Below are 23,639 nucleotides of genomic sequence, written 5' to 3' on the forward strand. Positions count from 1 at the left end.
GAGAAAACAGATTCTTCACAAAAGCAAGTCTGTAAGGAGGTTCCACCTGAAATTACTGCAACAGTAGAAATTGCAATTGTCTGGTAACTACAAGGCTACTAAAATTACCCTGATCCTGTGTAATCTAGCAATCTGAATGAAATTAATTGTCAGACTAAACAAGGTAAAAGCATAAAGTCCTGGACTAATGCATCTCTGCTCTGACCAACGAGTGGTGGGATGTCTCTTGGCGTTCATCAGAGATGCAAACAGGTCACGGATCAGAAATGCCCACCTCAAGTATAGTGTGCTGGCAATTGCCAAACTGAATGACCACTCATGTGGCATCAAGACAACAGCTACATCCATCTGCAATAGTGAGAAGAATCTTGTTTTGTCCTGGTTATTGACATATCAGACTAAAGATATACTATCCAAATCAATAACCAGAACTCCAGGAGGGTGGACATCCTACAATTCCTGGAGAGTTACCAAGATTGCTTTCATCTCCAGGATGTTGCTTCTAGAGGACAAGCATCCGCAATAACTATGGCCAGTGGGGGAACAGACCACAAAGGGACTGCCATGAACAAGTTTTCTATAACAAATCCCTAACATCCTAACTGCTCCTGGTCAGGTGTCCCTTTGTTGGAACCACTTGGACAGGAATGCTGATTGTAACACTCTTATGTATATCCTGGTATAGAGCATTACAAAGACTGTTGTGGCCATAAGCTCTAACATTTAAAAGAAAGTTCTGCTGATGCATCACTTTGTGGGACCAGGGCTAAAACTCTGTTCAGTATGCTTTGTGTTCTTTCCAAAGGTAAATAAACTAGACTGGCTTTAGTTTGGTATAGATTGGGACCCTATAGAAACATTTTTCTGTGAAGGATTGAGTTGTGACTTCATCAGACTAATTGTAACCTCCAGCCTAGGGGAAGCATTGTAGTGAATGATCCCTGTGCCATATGAGACTGTATCTGGTATGAGACACTGGTTGTCTAAATATGGGAAAAAAATTGATGCCATGCAGGTGGAAATAAGCCAATATTACTGCCACACATTTGGTAAACAAATGAGAGGTTATAGTCAGTCTAAATGGCAGGAACCTGAATTGGTAGTAACTGGTCCCTGTTGAAAAATGAAGGAGAATCCTGGATGCTTTGGCAATTCTTATGTGGAGATAAGCATCCTGAAGGTCAAAAGAACACATCTTTATAGACATGGAAAGATAGACTACAGTATCACAAGGTGAAAGTACTCTTATGGGGCAAAGGTATTTAGGCCACTGAAATCCAATATGTGCTTCACATCTTATGTTTTTCTGGGCACCAGGAAAGAATTTATCCTAAAGTCCTCACTTCTCTGCTGGGACCTTCTGAATGGCTCTTTTTTGGAGGAGCTGTGATACCTCTTCCTCACCAGCACTTTCTGAGGAATTATCATAACCAAAAAATGGAAATAATAGGCATTTTGTTTTGAACAGGAATGGAACGTCCTTTCCTGAGAATTCCAGTCACTCACCCATCTCTCTATGGATATATTTGGTACCGCTGGGAGACATGAAGAGAGAGACCTTCTCACCAACCAACTCTGACTGATGGCAGCCAGAGCAGAAGTCAGGAATGACATGATACCCCCTTACAGAAACTATGATCATCTGAGAATATTGCATTCCATGGCCATTAAGTCAGCAGCATTGATGGTAAGTGGATGATAAAATCCATCCATATCCAGCTCTCTGCTGCTGTGGGCTCTAATGGGTGTACTTAAAAAAAAACAGCTGGGACTCCTTGGAGAGCTGTAAAATGAATGCTAGGGAACACCACCCTACAGGCTGAAAGGAATTTTGCTTGCTCATTCAGTGCCTTAATCATGCTGTTTCAGGTCCAAGGAGCAAGAGTCCCTTAAAAGGTACATCCATAAATATCACTTTGGTGTCCTCAGTGAAGGTAGAAAGAGCAGCCCAGAATGTTGATGCATAGCTATCCCAGCTCACTGACTCCTCACAGCTCCCTCTATTGTGCTATATAAGGATGTTGACAGTTGAAGCAGTAAAAGGCTGGCTAAGGGAGTCCTCTTTCATAAAAAGGAGAGATTGAAGAGTGGAATTTACTTATTTGTCTGTAGAAAAAGCAGAACTAGAGGCCAAGGCCTAAGTGCATGGGAGAGAATTTTCTTTGATCTGAAGCTGTATTAGAATAATGCAAAACTACATCCTTTGTCTTCCTGTGCATTATTAAAATCTGCATAAATATTAGTGCTATGACTATACTAAGAACCGACAGAATACCTACACTCAACAAGACTGCTGATGAGTAATCATTTGTCTTAATCACATTTATTAGAATATCAGGTCTTGAAGGCTAAAGAGGACCCAAGCCCTAAATAAGTAGAAGCAAAACAGAAGCAATATGATGGAAAACCAAGTATGATCAAGGCAAAATGCTCAACCTGAACCAAAAGTAAGAACATCTTAACATTCTACCCAAATGTGTATCTCTTTCTCTCTCATTTTGAACAGATGTCACGGTAATAAGGAACTTTTTTAAACTTTTATTTAATTTTTACCTTTTGTTGACTGACTATGCATAGCCTTTTACCGTGGGAGACCCTTGGTTGTATTCATACTGACTAACAGAAATATGGCCAAGACACATAGGAGATTCCCCATGAAATAAAGTTATGGTGAACAGGTGGGTAGGTGATGATGTTCAGCTACAAAAATGTGCTAAATAAGGTTGCCTGATGAGTGGAAAGACATTTACTATGGTGATGAATGTATTAGCAGGAAATTCTCATTGAGATTTAACAGAAGCTCAATGGAAAATAAAGGAAGGGATGGTTCTGCCTGTATGTACGTCTTATGAAGATGATTTGGCAGAGAACACACAGGACTAAAGCTCTGACCTGTTAGTAAGATGCTTCCTATGCTTGTGCTAAGGGTACAGGGTTTGAAACATTCCACCTTTATTTGCCTACTTTGTGACCTTAAGCAAGTCACTTAACCAGGCAGTGCTTTTGGGCAATTCACAATTTAGGATAGAGTCCTTAATGATCACTGGACTGCGTGCCTAGTAACTAGCTATGAACAGTCATGACAAAAAACAGTATGAATGAGAATAGTAATAGTGACGATGGAGGAGGTGGAATTAAAAGAAGTGAGTCTGAGAATGAATAAACAACAAAAAGCAGAGGGTTTGACAATACAGTGAAAAATAGGTGGGATGCATTTTTCCATGCATGAAATCAATGTAGTAGGAATGCAATTTAGTAAGCAAGTTGTAGCACAAATGCAATGGGAAGAAATACCAGAAAAAATAAAAACTAATACAATAATATAGAGAGCATTGTAGATGTTATAAGAAAAAGTGGATTGAACACATTATTTCATGGGGGGGGGGGTAGGTGGGGAGTAGGTATGTATTTTCAGCAGAAAGAGGAGAAAGAATTATTGGCAATGGTATTCAATGTTAAAAGAGGTTCCAGGCTGAATCCTATAAAAGAGGGATGTTACAGTGTTCCAAGAAGGAAAGCGAATGCTGGGGAGAAAGAAACACCACCCTAGAGGCTGAAAGGAATTTCTCTTTCTCATTCATTGCCTTAATCATGCTGCTTCAGATCTAGGGAGCATAAGTCCCTTAAAAGGTGCATCCATAAATGTCACTTTGGTACCCTCAGTGAGGGTAAAAAGAGCAGCCCAGATTGTTGATGCCTGACTATCCCAGCTCACTCAAACCTCACAGCTCCCTCTATTGTAATATATAAGGATGTTGGCAACTGAAGCAGTAAAAGGCTGGTTAAGGAGTTCCTCATTCATAAAAAAGAGAGACTGAAGAGTGGGATTTGTTAAACTGAATTTACCTGCAGATACACAGACTAACTGCACAACTGCATATTCGTATAATGACAGATTTATTGAAACAAGCCAACCAAACACTACTGTCAGATTATACATATTTTTATGATAACACAGATTAGTGTCATATACATGGCAGTTCCTCAGATGACTCAGATTACAAAAAATGTCCAACAAAAAGTCTTTTGCAACTACTTTTATAGTTTCAAAACTTTTTCCTTGATGAAAACATTCTTTTCCTGAATTGAAGCCTTCTTTGTCTGCATACTTATCTCACTCCAGAGAAAACCAGTTTCTTCAGCAGGCCAAAATGTTCTTTTAGAAATGTTCTTTCATTGATAGGATAGCCTGTAACGTTTCTGCTGTGTAGCCATTTCCCTTTTTACTTGAATAGCTGTGTGCATTCAACTGTTTAGGATATTTCAACAAGCCTCTATTGTTAATGTCATTTATTACAAAAACATTCAGAAGTATAATACTTTTTGTTTCACACAAGCACATTCTGTTAAGCCAATGCATATTTCTTTTCTGCACTTGCAGATGCTATGTCACATTTTACAAACCTCTGTTACTGTGAAGGTACCAAATTATATAAATATTTTTTTCTATCAAATACATATTAGTTCTATTAGGGAAACAAGTTTTAATTTATATAATTCTATCAATTCCCCCCTTTTGTTTTGAAAACTAAAAAAATTTCAATCAAAATTTAAATCAAACTTTGAATCTTACAAAAAATAATGTCTCCATTGGTTATGTTACCTTCCTTGTTACCTACATTCATTACAATAGATACCTGATTAGTCGTCTTTTTAATACAAATTTTAACACATGCACATTATTATGATCAACAAAATAATGTCTACTATAGCAATTACAACTGTGATAATGTCTTTTTTTTACAATTTTGAAAATATCCCATTTACCAATCACTCCAGTCACTGTTCTATGTAGTCTCAGAGACTTTACTACATAAGCACTGTCACTGTAAATATTTACTGGATGTAACTGCTGCAAAACATATTTTACAGTCGCTAGCCTTTTGTGCTGACATGTATCCTGGTAACTTAACCATAATTGGTTTGTCTCCCTTTTGCAATGTCACTATTGCAAACCCAGTGTAGTACTTCCCATCCTTTAAATTCAATAAAATTGGGTAAGTAGTACTTGTCCTCTGTTTGTACATTCTTCATACTGAAAGTAGGTATTCATTTTGAAAAAAAACAGTCTCATGAACCCCTACAGTGATTTTGTTTATTTCACCATCATTTAGCAAGTCTTGATTATCAAATTTGGAGTATGAACTATAACACACAGAACACTGTCAAATAATCTGTCTGTCCTATTCCCCAGTAAATGGCCAAAAATTGTTTAATGCAAGGATAAATTAGTGTATATTGCCTGACATACCTCTTATGGCCAAGAGTGTAATAACATCACTGACAGTGTGTCCTTCCCAGCTGCTGCTTGCAAAACAAGAGGTAATTTACTGGTGGGAGCTATCAGCTCCATTGCCTGTGCCATCTTCAACCTTAACTTTTTAAATGCCTTTTCCACTGTGTGACTCTATTGTAGAGTCAACTCTTCTTTTTGATCTGCCTTATGCAGATCCAAAATTGTCAAAGGCTTTGGCAATTGCAGAATGCCCCTCACCCTTTCCTGGCAAGGAGTCCTCCCTATTGGTCTGATAATGGTTCCTCGGTTCCTCAAAATGTTGCTTCTTCTTTCAAAAACTGTATTTTTGTCTTTGTATAGTTTGAACCCTACCTCTTACAGCTGTCTCAGAACTTTTCTCAGCTGTGATGTGTTATTTTACAGTCTCTGACTGTAATGAATAACCTTGTCATCTTTATTCAAATTTGGTATGAACGTCCCTACTATCTGATGTAAAATGACAGAACTGTCTTAAAAACCTTGAGGTCAAAGATAATATAATCCTTTGCACCTCCCACTGTAATTGGTACTTTTAACTTCCCACAGTCTGTTTTGTCTCTGCCCATAAGGTCTAAAATTATTTTTCTATGGTATTCCAAATAACTCTTTGTCCATTGTCAGGGGCATCACCCTGTTTCCTTTACTCTGTACTAGACCAACTTGTATTGTCATGCACTGTTGGTTAACACTCAGTTCACTTTTATATCTTACATTGTATTCACCGTCATATTGCTGCAATTTAGTATTCTCTCTCTTACCTTATTATGAAGCTTTTGACCCTCTGTGTTATCATCCTGCAACTTTTGCTTTTGCTTTTCATTTTTGACTTGTTTTTCTTCTGAGTCCCTTGCAAATACTCCTTTCCATATCTGCCTATCCCTCTCATTAGCTTATGAACACATTGCTTTAATGTGTCAGTGGTTTCCACATAAATACACTTAATGTTACCTGGTAATCCTTTTTTTATTCTAAAAACACATGTATAACTGTATAAACTGTTGCTAAGAATATTGTCTTTAATTTAGCTTGCTCAGCTGGCCTATAATCTGATCGTGTCTGCTTGGCGATTTAATTCTGAAATTTTACTTGTCTGCCCTTTATTCAAGTATAACATAGGAGTTGAACCTGTGGCTTAATATTTATGATGCCCTCTTTTTATTCATGGGATCTGAACTTTTGACTGTACTATCACTTTTAAAATGTAGCACTGACTTTAAATTTTGCATTCTGTAACCTAGCAAAAAATTAAATTTCCAAATCTGTAACTGTAAACACTTTATTCTGTGACTTAACTTGACTGCCCTTTCTGGTATACATTACACAGCATAAATGGGTAGGCTTACTCTTTTTTTCTAACTGGCCACACCTAATATGTCTTTTTGAGCACTTTAGCTGTGTCAGCTGAACTGGAATGTATGTTATCTTTAACCCATAAGTCTGTATGTTTCTGTCGTAACCAATTTTTTAAAATTCTGTATATTTAACAACACAAAAAAAGCATAAGGTGGAAAACAAGTAACTTAAAAAAAAAACAAAATCCACCAAGCCTTGAACAAGCCAACCACTTGACAATTAAGTGTCCCAAGGTGTTGCAAGTAAAAATGTGTTTAACCCAACAAAGTAAAACAATTAAGTGTCAATGAAAGATGTTCATTCATACCTGGAGACCTATTGGCACCTAATTTCAATTGCCATCTAAGTTCGCTTTTACAAATACTATTATTTGTATAATATAAGAAAAATACAGGAAAGGACCACCACGAAATGTATCATAAATGAAGTTTATTCCATATAAATATACATAAGCGCTTTCACGTGCTTCGAGGGCACGCTTCCTCAGATTTCATTAAACTACTAGAATTCAAGTAATATATATTCCACCTATTCCAATTAAAACATTTATCTAATCAATTAATTAATCAATTAAGCAGGGTTAACCCATTGTAGTATATTATATATCTTTCTCTATATCATTTCAGTGTAAATTAAATTCATTGTAATATACCAGCATAGTTCTTCTAAAAAATGTATACGCTTTATCATATTCATACATCTATCATGAACAAAATCTTTAAGCATATACAGAATGTGTAATGTATAGGAATAAAAATATATACGAAAATATACGAAAAAATAAATATAAATATATATATATATATATATATATATATATATATATGGGTCTACTACTAATGACCGACACGACGATTCCCCGACAGAAAACTCACCAACGCCAGATGACCGACAATACACAAACCCGACACAAACCCGACAACGCAAAACACAGAACACCATTACACCGACACGGGCGTAAACAACACGCGACACTACATAGCATACACACTAGCCCTGACCCAAACCCTAACCCTAAGGTCCGACACTATCGCACACTTCACCTACCTGCATCCTAACCCTAACTCACTTAACCCACCCCTAGCCCAAGCTCCGACACTAACGCACACTTCACCTACCTGCACCCTAACCCTAACTCACTTAACCCACCCCTAGCCCAAGCTCCGACACTAACGCACACATCACCTACCTGCACCCTAACCCTAACTCACTTAACCCACCCCTAGCCCAAGCTCCGACACTAACGCACACTTCACCTACCTGCACCCTAACCCTAACTCACTTAACCCACCCCTAGCCCAAGCTCCGACACTAACGCACACTTCACCTACCTGCACCCTAACCCTAACTCACTTAACCCGTCCCTAAACTACAGTCCCTCACTAGCACACACTTACCTTACCCGAACCATACCTCCGACACGAACACACACTCACCTTTCCCACAGCCTAACCCGACATCCCACAATCTCGAGCACTTACCTGACCGCTCCTAACTCCATCACCATCGCACACTTACCGCGTCGCGATCGCACATTCCCTTGTCGGTCTTTCCGCTGTCGGCAAATCACCCTGTCGGTACACTTACCTGTCGGTCATCTGGCGTCGGTGAGTTTTCTGTCGGGGAATCGTCGTTTCGGTCATTAGTAGTAGACCCATATATATATATATATATATATATATATATATATATATATATATACATGCATGCATGAACCATTCAATGAATACTAAAGAATAATAATAAACAAATAAATGATATATACTATTTCAATAACTAAATATATATATAATTATTAAAATATATCCATATATAATTCATATAATGTAAGATTCATAATAAATACTCATTTCATACATGTATTAATAATCTTATAAAAATCACTAGCTTTTTTATTTCATTAACTAGCTAATTACCTACGAGCAGCAAGTATGGGTTTAATACTGACAAACTGGTTAAGACCAGGATCCATATGTGCTCGCAGTTTGAAGATCCAGCATAATTCTACTGACTCTAAAAAATTCATTTTATCTCCACCCCTCCTATTATTAGTAACTAACTGTAAAACCCTAAATTTAAAACAATGATCCGTATGAATTGCAATATGTTTAACTAGTGCATTCTGTTGATTCATCTTCCTAATATCATATACATGATTATATATCCTATCTTTTAGTTTCCTTGATGTCATTCCTACATAAAAGGATGTGCATTTCATACAGGTCGCTAGATAGATCAAATTCATGTCTTCACATGTTGCATAAAACCTAGGTATAAACGTATAGTCTAATACAGGATGGGCAAAATATTGCTCATCTGTAATATAGTTACACTTCCTACATTTATTGCATGGAAAGGTACCTAATTGCATCCGTTTTCCAAAAGTCATATTCTGTTCCATATCGGTATGTTCTGTACATAGTAATCTCTTTAAATTCTTACTATTTCTATACCTAAACAAAGGAATTTCCCCTACAATTTTTAATATATTAGGATCTACTGTTAACACATGCCAATTCCTCTTAATAATATCAACTATTCTTTTATTATCATTGGTATATCTAGTTGTAAATGCAACTCTATTGTCATCAGAAAATTTTTTATCAAAAATATTTTTATCAGAAAATTTTATAGGACCAACTAAATTCATACCTTTCCTGGTTGCATCACTATTCAGTATATCTAAAATGGATCCCTTCATTCTATGTACCATGATACTATTATATCCTCTTTCTAGGAACAATTTCTCCATATAATCCAGTTGTTCATGCACGTCTTCATCATTCTTGCAAATCTTAGTAATTCTTATGCATTGACTTTTAACAACATTGGAGAATACAAAACGAGGGTGCATACTATTGAAATGCAACAGTGAATTCTTCCAACATGGCTTCCTATATAAAGAAGTAGATATATAACCCTGTGGATCTTTAATTATAGTTATATCTAAAAAATCAATCTTTGTATATGATGATTCCAAAGTAAATCTTAAGAAATCTGTAGTTGTCTCAAGAAATTCTACAAACGCCTCTAGCATATCCATACTGCTCCTCCAAAAGAGTAGTATGTCGTCCACAAAACGTTTATATAAAAGCACGTGTGGATAGAATGCACTGTTGAATAAAAATGTCTTCTCCCAATAGTACACTACAAGATTTGCATACGAATTTGCACATGGGGTGCCCATAGTGACACTCCATTTTTGTGCATATAACACATCATTGAACATAAAAACATTATTAGACAACACGGTATCCAATAAGTACAAATAAGTTTCTGTTGTTTATTACTAAATCCATATGTTGAATTTAGAATATCTCTAATGGCCTCAATCCCATAGTCATTCGGGAATGATGTAAATAAATTCTTAACATCAAGAGTTACCAAAATACAGGAAGAAGGTAATTCCTGTGCCGATATATCATTTAATTCATCTAATAGCTGATATGTGTCTTTTAAAATAGTGGGTATACTTTTTGTCAAAGGTCCTAGTAAAGTCTCTATGTATATAGATACTTTCTCTGTCCCCCATCCTTCTCCTGCCACAATGGGTCACATTGGGAGGGGAAGAATATTTTTATGGACCTTAGGTAGACCTTTAATGTAGGGACTTAACGGAAATTCAACTAAAAAGTAGTTATATAATTCCTCAGTAATCTGTCTGCACATTAGCAGATCATATAGATCATCATATACCTTCCTAACTATTTTACTGAAGGTTTCCTGATTAATCTTGGTGTAAGTATTTACATCATTCAACATTTCTGTCATTATTTCAACATAAACAGATGTATCAAGCAACACTATACCCCCTCCCTTATCAGCGGGTTTCACAGTTAGTTCAGTATTTTTGGATAAAGAAAACAGAGATTGCTGTTCTTCCTTACTCATATTAAAATACAAACATTTACGTGTTTGATGTAAAAAATAAGAATAAAAATCCTTCTCACACATTTTAATGAAACATTCCATATTAGCTGAAAGACTCGGTATGAATGTACTCTTGCGTTTAAATCTATTGAATGACTGCATACCTGCCCTATTTTCATTACTAAACATTAGTGCATGTCCAAACAATCTTAAATCAGTTAAAAGCTCGCTAAGGCTACTGCCTTGCGACGGAATAAAGGATAAACCTTTATTTAAATGAGAACAGTCTGCAGAATTCAGTTCAAACCTTGAGTAGTTAAAAACAAATAAATTTAGTTCCTGGCTCGTTGTCTGGTTTCTATGTTCCCTCCTGAGAATTTCCGTTTTCTCTGCCCCCGACTGCTTGAGCTGGTTCTCGATACTTCCCGAAACTTCATGGGGAAAGGTAAAAAATGTGTCAGATTCCTACCTGGAATCTTTGCTCTACTGGAATTTATGTTATCTTTAACCCATAAGTCTGTATGTTTCTGTCGTAACCAATTTTTTAAAATTCTGTATATTTAACAACACAAAAAAAGCATAAGGTGGAAAACATGTAACTTAAAAAAAAAAACAAAATCCACCAAGCCTTGAACAAACCAACCACTTGACAATTAAGTGTCCCAAGCTGTTGCAAGTAAAATGTGTTTAATCCAACAAAGTAAAACAATTAAGTGTCAGTAAAGATGTTCATTCATACCTGGAGACCTATTGGCACCTAATTTCAATTGCCATCCAAGTTCGCTTTTACAAATGCTATTATTTGTATAATATTATTTGTAAAAGTGAACTTAGATGGCAATTGAAATTAGATGCCAATAGTCCTCCAGGTATAAATGACCATCTTTCATTGATTCCAATACTGAAAGAAAGAGCCCTTGTTTTATAAATATTTAGGAACCAAAACCTTTTCATTTTTAATTTTATTATTGACAGCTAGAGTTCTTGTTTTATGGACAATGACCTTTAATTGTTTTAAATTTATGTGATTTTTTTACATTTTGTATGTTTCCTTTAACAACTGCTGTTGTTGATTGTTTTATGAAGTGTTAATTACTCAATTGAATGGTATGTATTATATTAAGACGTATGCTGGGAAGTAATGTGGTTTAATAAAGTCTTGTATTTACAGAGATAAAAGTGCTTGCCAGATGTTTTGCCTTGTATCTTGCTTCACTTTGTTGGATTAAACACATTTTTACTTGCAACAGCTTGGGACACTTAATTGTCGAATGGTTGGCTAGTTCAAGGCTTGGTGGATTTTGGATTTTTGAAATTCTGTATATTTGCATAAACTACTGCATGTAGATTTTTACAAGTGTCATCTGTGTACACTATTATACATTCTGTAGCATTTTTACTTTTCCGTAATTCCCCTCTTTTAATGTGTAATCATACTTCCTTTGCCATGTCATTTAAAAGTTTCTATTGTGCATCCTGTACCTCGAGTGTAAGAGTTTATGTGTCAGTGCTCCACCCATGTCCATAACAGTACGTACAGCAACATCAGCACTATTCAAAATGTGTAATACATTTTGCATATACTTCCTAATCTGTATGTCATGTTTCTTTAACATTGGTATGTGTATTTCCTTATGTTCTGTGAACTTATTATCCAGCTGTTTGTTATTAAAAGCATTCCACCACAAGCAGTATGTATGAAATATTTCAGCTGCCTCTACAACCTGTAAACTTTTAGCATGATCTAAAAATGACTGGAATTCTCTATAAAAGGTAGAAACTGGCATTATTACATTTAACATCACTACTGGCTTGTTCATACCATGGTATCAATCCCATGATGTAATAATGTTCAAACTTTATCACGAGTCTGGTTTAAGTCTATAGCCACAAAATGTATGCATTTAGCACTTATGTCCCTGCTGGTATCCATGTTATTTTAGAAAGAGGCTTACCATTTTCAGAAATGGTTAACAGGTGATCAGTCTGTATATTAAAACTGCAAACTGGATACTCACTGTCTGCCAGACGTTTTGGTGAATATGTCAGAGCAGATGCAAAGACGAAATCTTGTTTCACGCACTTAGAAGTTCCTGATACTGCTGAGTTGTTCAAGACTGACTGCATTTTTTTCAAACACTTTTATTGAATTATCACTTGTGACACAGGCAAATTTGCATTTGCATCAAAGTAATCAAACTATATTAGCATAACAAACATTATACTTCACATATATTGTTATATATCATATAACCTAAGCAATATTACATAAATTATTGAAGTCCTGCCATTTTTAAAAACAAGAAACATCTTTATTAAACCATCACTTACTACATAGCCAATCATACATTTATATAAATGAAAACAAACCACACAAACGCAATCCTAATTGCAAGCATTTTACATCACAAACCATACTGACGCACTCCCAGTTACAAACATTATACATCACTTATATTCTAACTGATCTTTCTCACTCAGACTCACCAAGAATGATGCCACAATATGAAGACAAGATGATCAATTTCAACAATTGGCTTAAGTACTGGTGTCATTCAAAGGGGATCCAATGCCTGTCAGCCTGGGATGATATGCACGACAAGCCACGATGCTTCGCTAGGGACGGCTTGCACCTGTCACCCCTGGGCTTTCGGATATTGGCAAAGGCTCTTGCTACCCCCATAGTGCCTTTTTTAGGCAAGGCTCAAAAGACAAACCCACCTCCATAGGTATCACAAGGGATAAGAAACTAAGAGTAATGCTACTCAACGCCAGAAGTCTAAACCTCAAGATGCACGCACTTGAAACTCTCCTTAGCATGGAGAACATCGATATCTGTGCAGTAACAGAAACCTGGTTCAGGGCTCCCGAGAGCACCCCAGCACTACCAGGTTATACCTCATACCATGCTTTTCGCCCCAAAACTTGGACCGAACCACAAAGGAGGGGAGTATCGATATTCATCAAAGATACCCACACCTCCAGGTTGGTGGCAAAGCACGAAGCATCGAGACTATCCATGTGCAACTAACAGTGGGTAAAACTGCCTTCCAGTTTATAGCCTGCTACAGACCACCCTCCCAAACACAGGAACCCCACTCGGCCTTCCTGAGAACACTGGAAAATATGAAGGTCTCTCCAAACACCATTATATTGGGTGACTTCAACTACCCAAACATAGACTGGGAGCATTACTCTAGCTCCAACACCCTAGCCCAAAGGTTCCTAGAATTCATAAACTCAAATGCTATGGAACAACTTGTTACCACTCCCACAAGAGGGGAAAACATACTGGACCTGATCATCACCAACATGGGGACTCTATGCTCCAGACCAGAAGTGTATCCCTCACTGGTAAGATCAGACCATAAACTGATCTCACTGGATATTCACATCCCAACCCCAGCCCCTGCCCAGAAAACCACAGTGAAAAACTTCTCTAAAGCAAATTTCACACTCCTCAAAACCGAGGTGGAATCCTTCAAAGCTCCCGGGCCTGTGGAAAATACGGCCCAGACCACAGAATCCTTTATAAATGCATTCTATGAACACCTTCAGGAATGCATGGATCATGCAATCCCAAATAAAACCAAGACCCAATCCTCCAAAGGCAGATGTCCTGTCTGGTGGACCCCAGCCATAAACAAACTATACAATAGAAGGAGGAAGCTACTACATGATAGAGCAAAATCCCAAAAAGGAAGGCATCTCTGATCAGTATTAGCAAAAAACTAAGGGCACTCATAAAATCGTCTAAGACCAGCTTCGAGAGAAAAATTGCACAGGACACTAAGGATAATCACAAGGTTTCTTTAGTTATGTTAGGAACCTGGGTGGGAATTCCCAGATATGCTCAGAATTAGTCCAAAATGACAAAAAATACACCAAACCCACAGACATTGCCAACATCTTAGCTGACAGGTTTAGCGCAAACTTCTCCCCCCCCTCCCCACCAAAAGGGCAAATATCTATCCCAGCAGAGTGCTGCCCCTCTGACATCTCAGATGCTCAGGTAAGAGCCGCCCTCTCCAAAGCAAAAAACACAGCATCAATGGGACCAGATGGTGTCCCGGGCTGTGTCCTACATGAACTCCAAGAAGAGCTAAACCCAAACATAAAACTAATGTTCAATTTCAGCCTTACTACAGGATATGTACCCAAAGAGTGGCGTACAGCAACAGTGGTCCCTCTCTACAAAGGTGGTGCCTCAACAGACCCTGGAAACTATCGCCCCATAAGCCTGACTAGCTTGGTCTGCAAAGCTATGGAAAGGATCATCATGGACCTCATAAATAAAGATATTGGGGACCTACAGACACTGGATCCTACCCAGTTCGGCTTTGTTAAGGGCAGATCCTGCCTCTTAAACCAGGTCTACTTCTTTGAAACAGTCACCAAAGCCATTGATGAAGGGAAGGTGGTCCACACAGCCTACCTGGACCTCGCAAAAGCCTTCGATACAATACCCCACTCGGGCATTATAGATAAGCTCACCAGCTTAAATATAAACCTCTATGTCACTAGATGGGTTGCAAACTGGCTCAAGGACAGAACCCACATGGTTAGAATTGCTGGAGCCATGTCGGACTCCAAACCAGTTACAAGTGGCGTTCCACAAGGCTCAGTCCTGGGACCTCTCTTGTTCAGTATATATTTCTCAGAGGTACAGGCCAACACAGAAGGACTGTGGCTGACCAAGTTTGCAGATGACTGCAAACTGGGCGCCATAATCGACTCTCCAGCCGACACAAGCATCCTCCAAAAGGGCCTCATAGAAACAGACAACTGGTGCCAGAGCCATGGCCTCAAGCTAAATGACAAAAAGTGTATAGTCATCCCCTTTAGCAAAAACAAAGTGCCCACAAATTACCACATTGGTGGTAATCCATTAAGTACAGAAGAAGTAATTAGGGACCTGGGGACCCAAGTTGATAGCAATCTCTCATTTGACAACCACGTGGCCAAAGTGGTTAGAAAAACATTTTATATAGCCCACCTAATCATGAAGGGATTCACATCTAGATTGGGGGAGGTCATCGTGCCTCTTTACTCATCCCTCATCAGGCCCATAATCGAGTACAATGCCCCTTTTGGGATGTACCTTACCAAACACCTGCAGCAACTGGAAAGACCCCAAAAGTACCTCACCAAGAGGATCAAAGGGCTCAAACAGATACCATATGCTGCCCGGTTAAAGAAACTCCAGCTCTATTCAGTGGCATACCGCCTGCTCAGAGGCAACCTGTGCCTGACGTATAAAGCCATGTCCAACCCGGAATTAAGGGACATGCTGCACCTCAAAAAATCCAAATCCCATCGAGCTACACACTCGAGAGACTTGAACCTCAGCACTGAAATAAATAGGACATGCTGGAGGGACAGATTCATAACCCAGCGGCTCCCTTCACTCTGGAATAAAATCCCAGTCCAGGTTAGGCAGAGTCCCTCATTGACTCTCTTCAAGAGGAATCTTGATGAGTGGATGGGAGATCGTAGGTTTACCCCGGGTATCACTTCTGTGTCACTGTTAGGCAGAGGCACAGTATACTAACCTCGAAAAAGGGCATAGCAAAATTAATTTAAAATGGGTGGCGAAAGCCAAACATACTCTGGCTAGGCTTATAAATGCCCTAGGGCAGATAGCCTAGTATGAACCTATGAACCTATGAACCTAAACATTACCTAGATAATTTAAGTCCTGACGGCTTTTAAACCACATTCCTCCCTTGTATGTATTGTTGCCACAGTTCCCATTTTTTTCCTATGTAGTTTGCTCCTACCCTTTTCTAAAGATCTCAATTCCAGTTGTTTTATCTCTCTTACTATATTCACTACTTCTAGTATAGTTGGTTTAGATTTTGATTTCCATTTTCTAGTAATTACTTTTTTGGCAGCCACCATTATTAGACACAGCAAGGCCATAACATGTCTTGGAAATTCTGATTCTGTATCATAGCTCAGAAAAATCATCTCCCTTATCAGACCAATCTGCCCACCCAGCATCTATGACAAAGCATTATGCAGGGAATCCATAAAGTCTGACAGCTCACCACACTCTCAGAAAATATGTTCCCAATTACCTCTTTCTTCCCCTTCACACATCCAACATTTTCTGTCTGCCTGATTGAGGTTGGTGCCAACAAAATACTAGTGCTTGTCATAGTATTTTTATGAATATTTAAAAGGTATGAATTAAGTCTGGAATGCCACTTTTAAATTGAATTAACAGCAACAGGCACACATACAAACTCTACAACTGTATATTCATAGAATGATAGATTTATTGAAACAAGCTGACTAAGTACTACTGTGAGATTATACACATTTTCTTCATAACATAGATTACTGACATGTACACTGCACTTCCTCAGCTGACTCAGATTACAGGAATATCCATCAAAAAGTCTTTTACAACTACATTTATAGTTTCAAAACTTTGTCCTTCATAAAAGCATTCTTTTCTTGTGTTGATGCCTTCTTTGTCTGCATCCTTATCTCAATCCAGAGAAAATAGTTTTTCAGCAGGCCAAATTGTTCTTTCAGAAATGTTCTTTCATTGATAGGACAGTGTGACAAAAGGGGATACTGCCAGCCCAGCTGACTGGAATTTTGTGAATAATTGTATGTCATTTGTGAATGTCAACATGATGTATATAGAAATGTGACAAAGGAGGGATACTGCCAGCACATCTGTCTCAATTTTGTAAATGGTTATGTATCATTTGTGAATGTCAACATGCCTCATGTAAGATGTTTCTGATACAGAGATAGGTGCCAGAAATAGGTGAAACTCAACCAAAATGTCCAAAAACAAATTCACCTCGTAGCCAATATCCTCCAACCACAAAGACACAGTTTATTTTCAAAATAAACAACAAAATGTTAAGCGCTTTCATCAGTTGACTTCATCAGAACAGTAATACATGAAAAAACATTCACTTAAGTATCAGCCATTACCCCCAATTAAAAATCAATTAACCAATCATCAAAGCAAAACAATTCTTAAAGAAAAAAATGATGAATAAATAAGCAATAGAAAAATAGATTATAAAACTTCCATATAAAAAAATATATATTATATGATAATGATTACAATAAATATGATGTCACACTAATATAGTAAGATGTAATAAAGCCTAAAACATAAAACATATTGCATATTGCCTTTCACAATTTGTAAGCTCTAAATTTAAACTCAGATTTAATGCTTACGTGGTCATTTAGACCAGGTGGGACAGTGGCATTCAATTCTAATTGCCATCTAGCTTCTGCCCTTAAAAGTTGGTTATTCCAATCCTCACCTCTTATATCCTTACCTACCACTTCAAGAATACCAAACTGAAAAAAGTGATTAGGAAAAGCTTTAATGTGTTTAAATGGTGCGTTTTTTTTCATCATTTTTAGAAATTCTATATAGGTGCTCATAAATCCTCCTACATAACTTTCTTTCCGTCTTTCCTACATAATATTGTTTACACGGCTGGCATACTGCTAAATAAACAACACCTAAAGTGTTGCAGGTCCCTGTTCTGAAACTCACTTCAATATTGTAAGGTCCCAACAGCACAGACGGGGTACTAATAATATATTTACTATAATCGCAGGCGCCACATTTAATGGTCCCCCTGTTATTGGTTTTCCTTGCCTGCCCATGATTTTCCAATAAACTTTTTAAATTCCTGTTAACCTTATAAGTGAAAGAAGGTTTGTTGCCAACAGTAGACCATAATTCCTGATTACACTTAAACATACTCCAATTATTCAAAATAATGTTTCTAACTTGGACAGATGTTTCACCCTCAATCAACACCATGGATTTAGTGTAGTCCAAACCAGTGTTGCTATCTTGTACAGGGGTAATCTCAGTGGTACCAAGTAATGGTTTAAATCTCAAACCCCATTCTTTAACCACTTGTTCCTTAATGTCATTCACAAACTTCAAAGGATAACCCCTAGCTATAAACATGTCAACCAACTTATCTGTTTCAGAGATCACAAAATCTATATCAGAGCACATTCTCACAACACGGACCATTTGTCCCTTAACTATGTTCCTTTTAACATAGTAGGGATGACAACTAGAAAAAGCTAGATAGTCATTTGAAAATGCCGGTTTCCTATAAATACAAGACTGGAAACAGCATTTACCAAGATCTTTATACAAAAATACATCTAAATAGTTGATATTAGAGGACCCGAAGGAACCTGTAAATTTAAAATACTCACATCTGTCATTTAAAAACTCCATAAAAATATCATGAGAACCATCTACCTTCCATAAAATAAATAAATTGTCTAAAAACCTAAGATAAACCAATCACTTATCTGTAAATGTGCTCCGAAAAATAAAGTTAGTCTCCCATTTATACATAACTAAATTAGCAAAAAGGGGGGCACAACTGTTACCCATGGCTACACCAGCAACTTGCCGAAAAAATTCCCCTTCAAACATGAAAAAGTTGTTTTTTAGAATAACTTCCATCAAGAACATAATGAAGTTAATCATGGTGTTACCCAAATTAGTCTTTTCAACCAATGCCTCATGGAAGAACTCTAAACCCTTCTCATGTGGAATTGAAGTAAATAAATTGACCACATCAATAGTAGAGAAACACACTTCATTACCATAGTATTCATTCTTAATTCTTTTTAAAAAATCCCAGGAGTCGATCAATATATGCTCAATGGGCACCAAGCTTTTCCTAACGATACGGTCCACAAACACCCCCAAAGGGTATGTAACACTATTGTTACCAGCAATTATTAACCTATATGGTGGATCACTTACATTTTTGTGAGTCTTAGGTATCCCAAAGGCAACTGGAATAATAGGTTGTTCAATATACAAAAAATTATACATTTCTTCATTAATTGCCCCTTGAAATAGTGAATCCTCTAATAATAACCTGATCTTCCTATAAGATATGTTGATTTCATTCTTCGACACACATTCATATTTAGTTTCATCTTGCAACATGCAAAAAATCTTGTTGTTATAATCAACCTTATTCACAACAGTCATACCTCCCCCCTTGTCAGGTTTCATAAACCTTAAATTGTTATCACTTCTCAGTTGTTCTAATAGTAATTTCTCAATCCTAGTTAAGTTAAAATGTTTTGGTTTATGTTCCTTCAATTTCTGATATATTTCCTGGCAACATATTTTTTCAAAGGTATTCAACAGGGGATGTAACGGTGGATTAAAACAGCTCTTTTTTTTCAAGCATGAAGATGTTCCACCAGTATAAGTTTCCCTGATAGAGTCTTTGTATAAAAGGCTCAGATTTAATTTTCTTACAAAGAGCTTTAACTCAGTTAGAGTGTCACTGATTCTTACCTTATTAGAAGGTACAAATTTTATACCTTTCATAAATAAATGGAACAGGTCTTCATTTATATTAATACCTGCATAATTAAAAATTCTAAACCCTTGTATGTGAAAAGCAAACCATCCAATTCAGACCTAATAATCCTCGAATCTACAAGCTCTAAGTCTGGATCACTGTCTATGACTGGGGTTAACTGTTCTTTTTCCAACTCGGTTGTCCCGTGTAGCTGTTTTTCCTCCCCCCTCCTCCTTGAGCTCCTAAAAAAACTTGTTCTTCCCTAAAACTGTTTTTATGTTGTAATCTAGCATACCTTCTAAAAGGGGGAAATTCAGAATCATAATGGTTGTTAACCAACCCCTGCCTGTCCATGTGCATTGGACCTCTTGCTACTCCCTCATTAGTCTGAGTATTACCAATAGTGTTCTCACCATCACAGTATGCCTTAGGGAAAGGGTATGCAATATTGTGTTTATATTCATAATCATACCTGAGCAGTTTTTTCTTTTTCCTATCTATATTCATGCCAACATCATGTTCAACTTATCAAATATATTATTATATCTAAAATTAATTCTATTAAAATTTACATAATTCAAAATATAATTATTAAATTCGTCAATTTCTTTTAAAAGTCCATCAATTCTCTTGTTGTTAATTCTTATAATAAAATCCAGCAATTCCAAACCGTGCCTGTCAAACATTTCCAACAGTTCACAAACCTCTGGTTGCCCCTTCTTGAGGCCATTCGGAAATTTAAAAATACGTAAACCTTTTGGCACCCTTTTCTTTTCCACACATTCTTTAAGGTATGCGTTGTCACACTGCAAAGCTCTAACTTTATATAGCTTAGACTCAAGGGATACTAACCTCGAGTCCAGTGTGTCCGTAATGTCAACAGTCCCATTTCTAAAGAAGCCATAGTCCGTTTTCTTCCAGTCGCTCAGGCGGTCACAGTTTTGGTTAAAAACACAATTTCCACCTCTACTAGAGTTTGCATTGTTCATTTGACGTGTATCATCAATGGAATCCAAGTTTCACTGACTAACATTGCATCTATTCGAGGTGCCCTGAGAAACCTCTCTTACTTCTCTTTGCGCGAGTGGATTCTCGCTACCGGAAACCGGAAGTGGTGGATTTGGTGTTTTTTGTAAGCGGACAACCGCTTCTTGTAATTCGGAGACCTTGTTAGTTAAATTAAGAATTAGCTGCAACAAGCTATCACTGTTTTCCTCACCCCTCTGCCCACAGGGAAAAGGAACTGAATCGAATTCATCCTCAAAGACAGGGGATAATTTGTTGGTATCCATAGTTTGGTCGAGGAGGCTACAACACACCGTGAAAACACATTAACCAGAGATAGGTGCCAGAAACAGGTGAAACTCAACCAAAATGTCCAAAAACAAATTCACCTCATAGCCAATATCCTCCAACCACAAAGACACAGTTTATTTTCACAATAAACAACAAAATGTTAAGCGCTTTCGTCAGTTGACTTCATCAGAACAGTAATATTTATTGTGAAAATGCAATGTTAGTCAGCAAAACTTGGATTCCATTGATGATACACATCAAACGAACAACGCAAACTCCAGTAGAGGTGGAAATTGTGTTTTTAACCAAAACTGTGACCGCCTGAGCGACTGGAAGAAAACGGACTATGGCTTCTTTAGAAATGGGACTGTTGACATTACGGACACACTGGACTCGAGGTTAGTATCCCTTGAGTCTAAGCTATATAAAGTTAGAGCTTTGCAGTGCGACAACGCATACCTTAAAGAATGTGTGGAAAAGAAAAGGGTGCCAAAAGGTTTACATATTTTTAAATTTCCAAATGGCCTCAAGAAGGGGCAACCAGAGGTTTGTGAACTGTTGGAAATGTTTGACAGGCACAGTTTGGAATTGCTGGATTTTATTATAAGAATTAACAACAAGAGAATTGATGGACTTTTAAAAGAAATTGACGAATTTAATAATTATATTTTGAATGATGTAAATTTTAATAGAATTAATTTTAGATATAATAATATATTTGATAAAGTTGAACATGATGTTGGCATGAATATAGATAGGAAAAAGAAAAAACTGCACAGGGATGATTATGAATATAAACACAATATTGCATACCCTTTGCCTAAGGCATACTGTGATGGTGAGAACACTATTGGTAATACTCAGACTAATGAGGGAGTAGCAAGAGGTCCAATGCACATGGACAGGCAGGGGTTGGTTAACAACTATTATGATTCCGAATTTCCCCCTCTTAGAAGGTCCGCTAGATTACAACATAAAAACAGTTTTAGGGAAGAACAAGTTTTTTTAGGAGCTCAAGGAGGAGGGGGGAGAAAAAACAGCTACAAGGGACAACCGAGTTGGAAAAAGAACAGTTAACCCCAGTCATAGACAGTGGTCCAGACTTAGAGCTTGTAGATTCGAGGATTATTAGGTCTGAATTGGATGGTTTGCTTTTCACATACAAGGGCTTTAGAATTTTTAATTATGCAGGTATTAATATAAATGAAGACCTGTTCCATTTATTTATGAAAGGTATAAAATTTGTACCTTCTAATAAGGTAAGAATCAGTGACACTCTAACTGAGTTAAAGCTCTTCGTAAGAAAATTAAATCTGAGCCTTTTATACAAAGACTCTATCAGGGAAACTTATACTGGTGGAACATCTTCATGCTTGAAAAAGAAGAGCTGTTTTAATCCCCCGTTACATCCCCTGTTGAATACCTTTGAAAAAATATGTTGCCAGGAAATATATTAGAAATTGAAGGAACATAAACCAAAACATTTTAACTTAACTAGGATTGAGAAATTACTATTAGAACAACTGAGAAGTGATAACAATTTAAGGTTTATGAAACCTGACAAGGGGGGAGGTATGACTGTTGTGAATAAGGTTGATTATAACAACAAGATTTTTTGCATGTTGCAAGATGAAACTAAATATGAATGTGTGTCGAAGAATGAAATCAACATATCTTATAGGAAGATCAGGTTATTATTAGGGGATTCACTATTTCAAGGGGCAATTAATGAAGAAATGTATAATTTTTTGTATATTGAACAACCTATTATTCCAGTTGCCTTTGGGATACCTAAGACTCACAAAAATGTAAGTGATCCACCATATAGGTTAATAATTGCTGGTAACAATAGTGTTACATACCCTTGGGGGTGTTTGTGGACCGTATCGTTAGGAAAAGCTTGGTGCCCATTGAGCATATATTGATCGACTCCTGGGATTTTTTTAAAAAGAATTAAAAACGAATACTATGGTAATGAAGTGTGTTTCTCTACTATTGATGTGGTCGATTTATTTACTTCAATTCCACACGAGAAGGGTTTAGAGTTCTTCCATGAGGCATTGGTTGAAAAGACTAATTTGGGTAACACCATGATTAACTTCATTATGGTCTTGATGGAAGTTATTCTAAAAAACAACTTTTTCATGTTTGAAGGGGAATTTTTTCGGCAAGTTGCCAGTGTAGCCATGGGTAACAGTTGTGACCCCCTCTTTGCTAATTTAGTTATGTATAAATGGGAGACTAACTTTATTTTTCGGAGCACATTTACAGATAAGTGGTTGGTTTATCTTAGGTTTTTAGATGATTTATTTATTTTATGGAAGGTAGATGGTTCTCATGATATTTTTATGGAGTTTTTAAACGACAGATGTGAGTATTTTAAATTTACAGGTTCCTTTAGGTCCTCTAATATCAACTATTTAGATGTATTTTTGTATAAAGATCTTTGTAAATGCTGTTTCCAGTCTTGTATTTATAGGAAACCGACATTTTCAAATGAC

General features: G+C 37.0%; 1 protein-coding gene across 1 annotated transcript in view; it reads right to left on the reverse strand.

The window, feature by feature from the left end:
- The window catches only part of LOC122814954 (homeodomain-interacting protein kinase 2-like), a 176,793-nt gene extending 157,273 nt beyond the window's left edge, over positions 1-19,520 (reverse strand). Inside the window, exon 1 of the mRNA XM_044087213.1 lies at positions 18,905-19,520. Within this exon, the coding sequence (XP_043943148.1) occupies positions 18,905-19,520 (616 nt within the window). The remainder of the gene's footprint in view (positions 1-18,904) is intronic.
- Positions 19,521-23,639: the final 4,119 nt, after the last annotated feature.

The sequence above is a fragment of the Protopterus annectens genome, chromosome 11.part0 (assembly GCF_019279795.1).
Source record: "Protopterus annectens isolate FY-2018-M chromosome 11.part0, PAN1.0, whole genome shotgun sequence".
Taxonomy (NCBI): Eukaryota; Metazoa; Chordata; order Ceratodontiformes; family Protopteridae; genus Protopterus; species Protopterus annectens.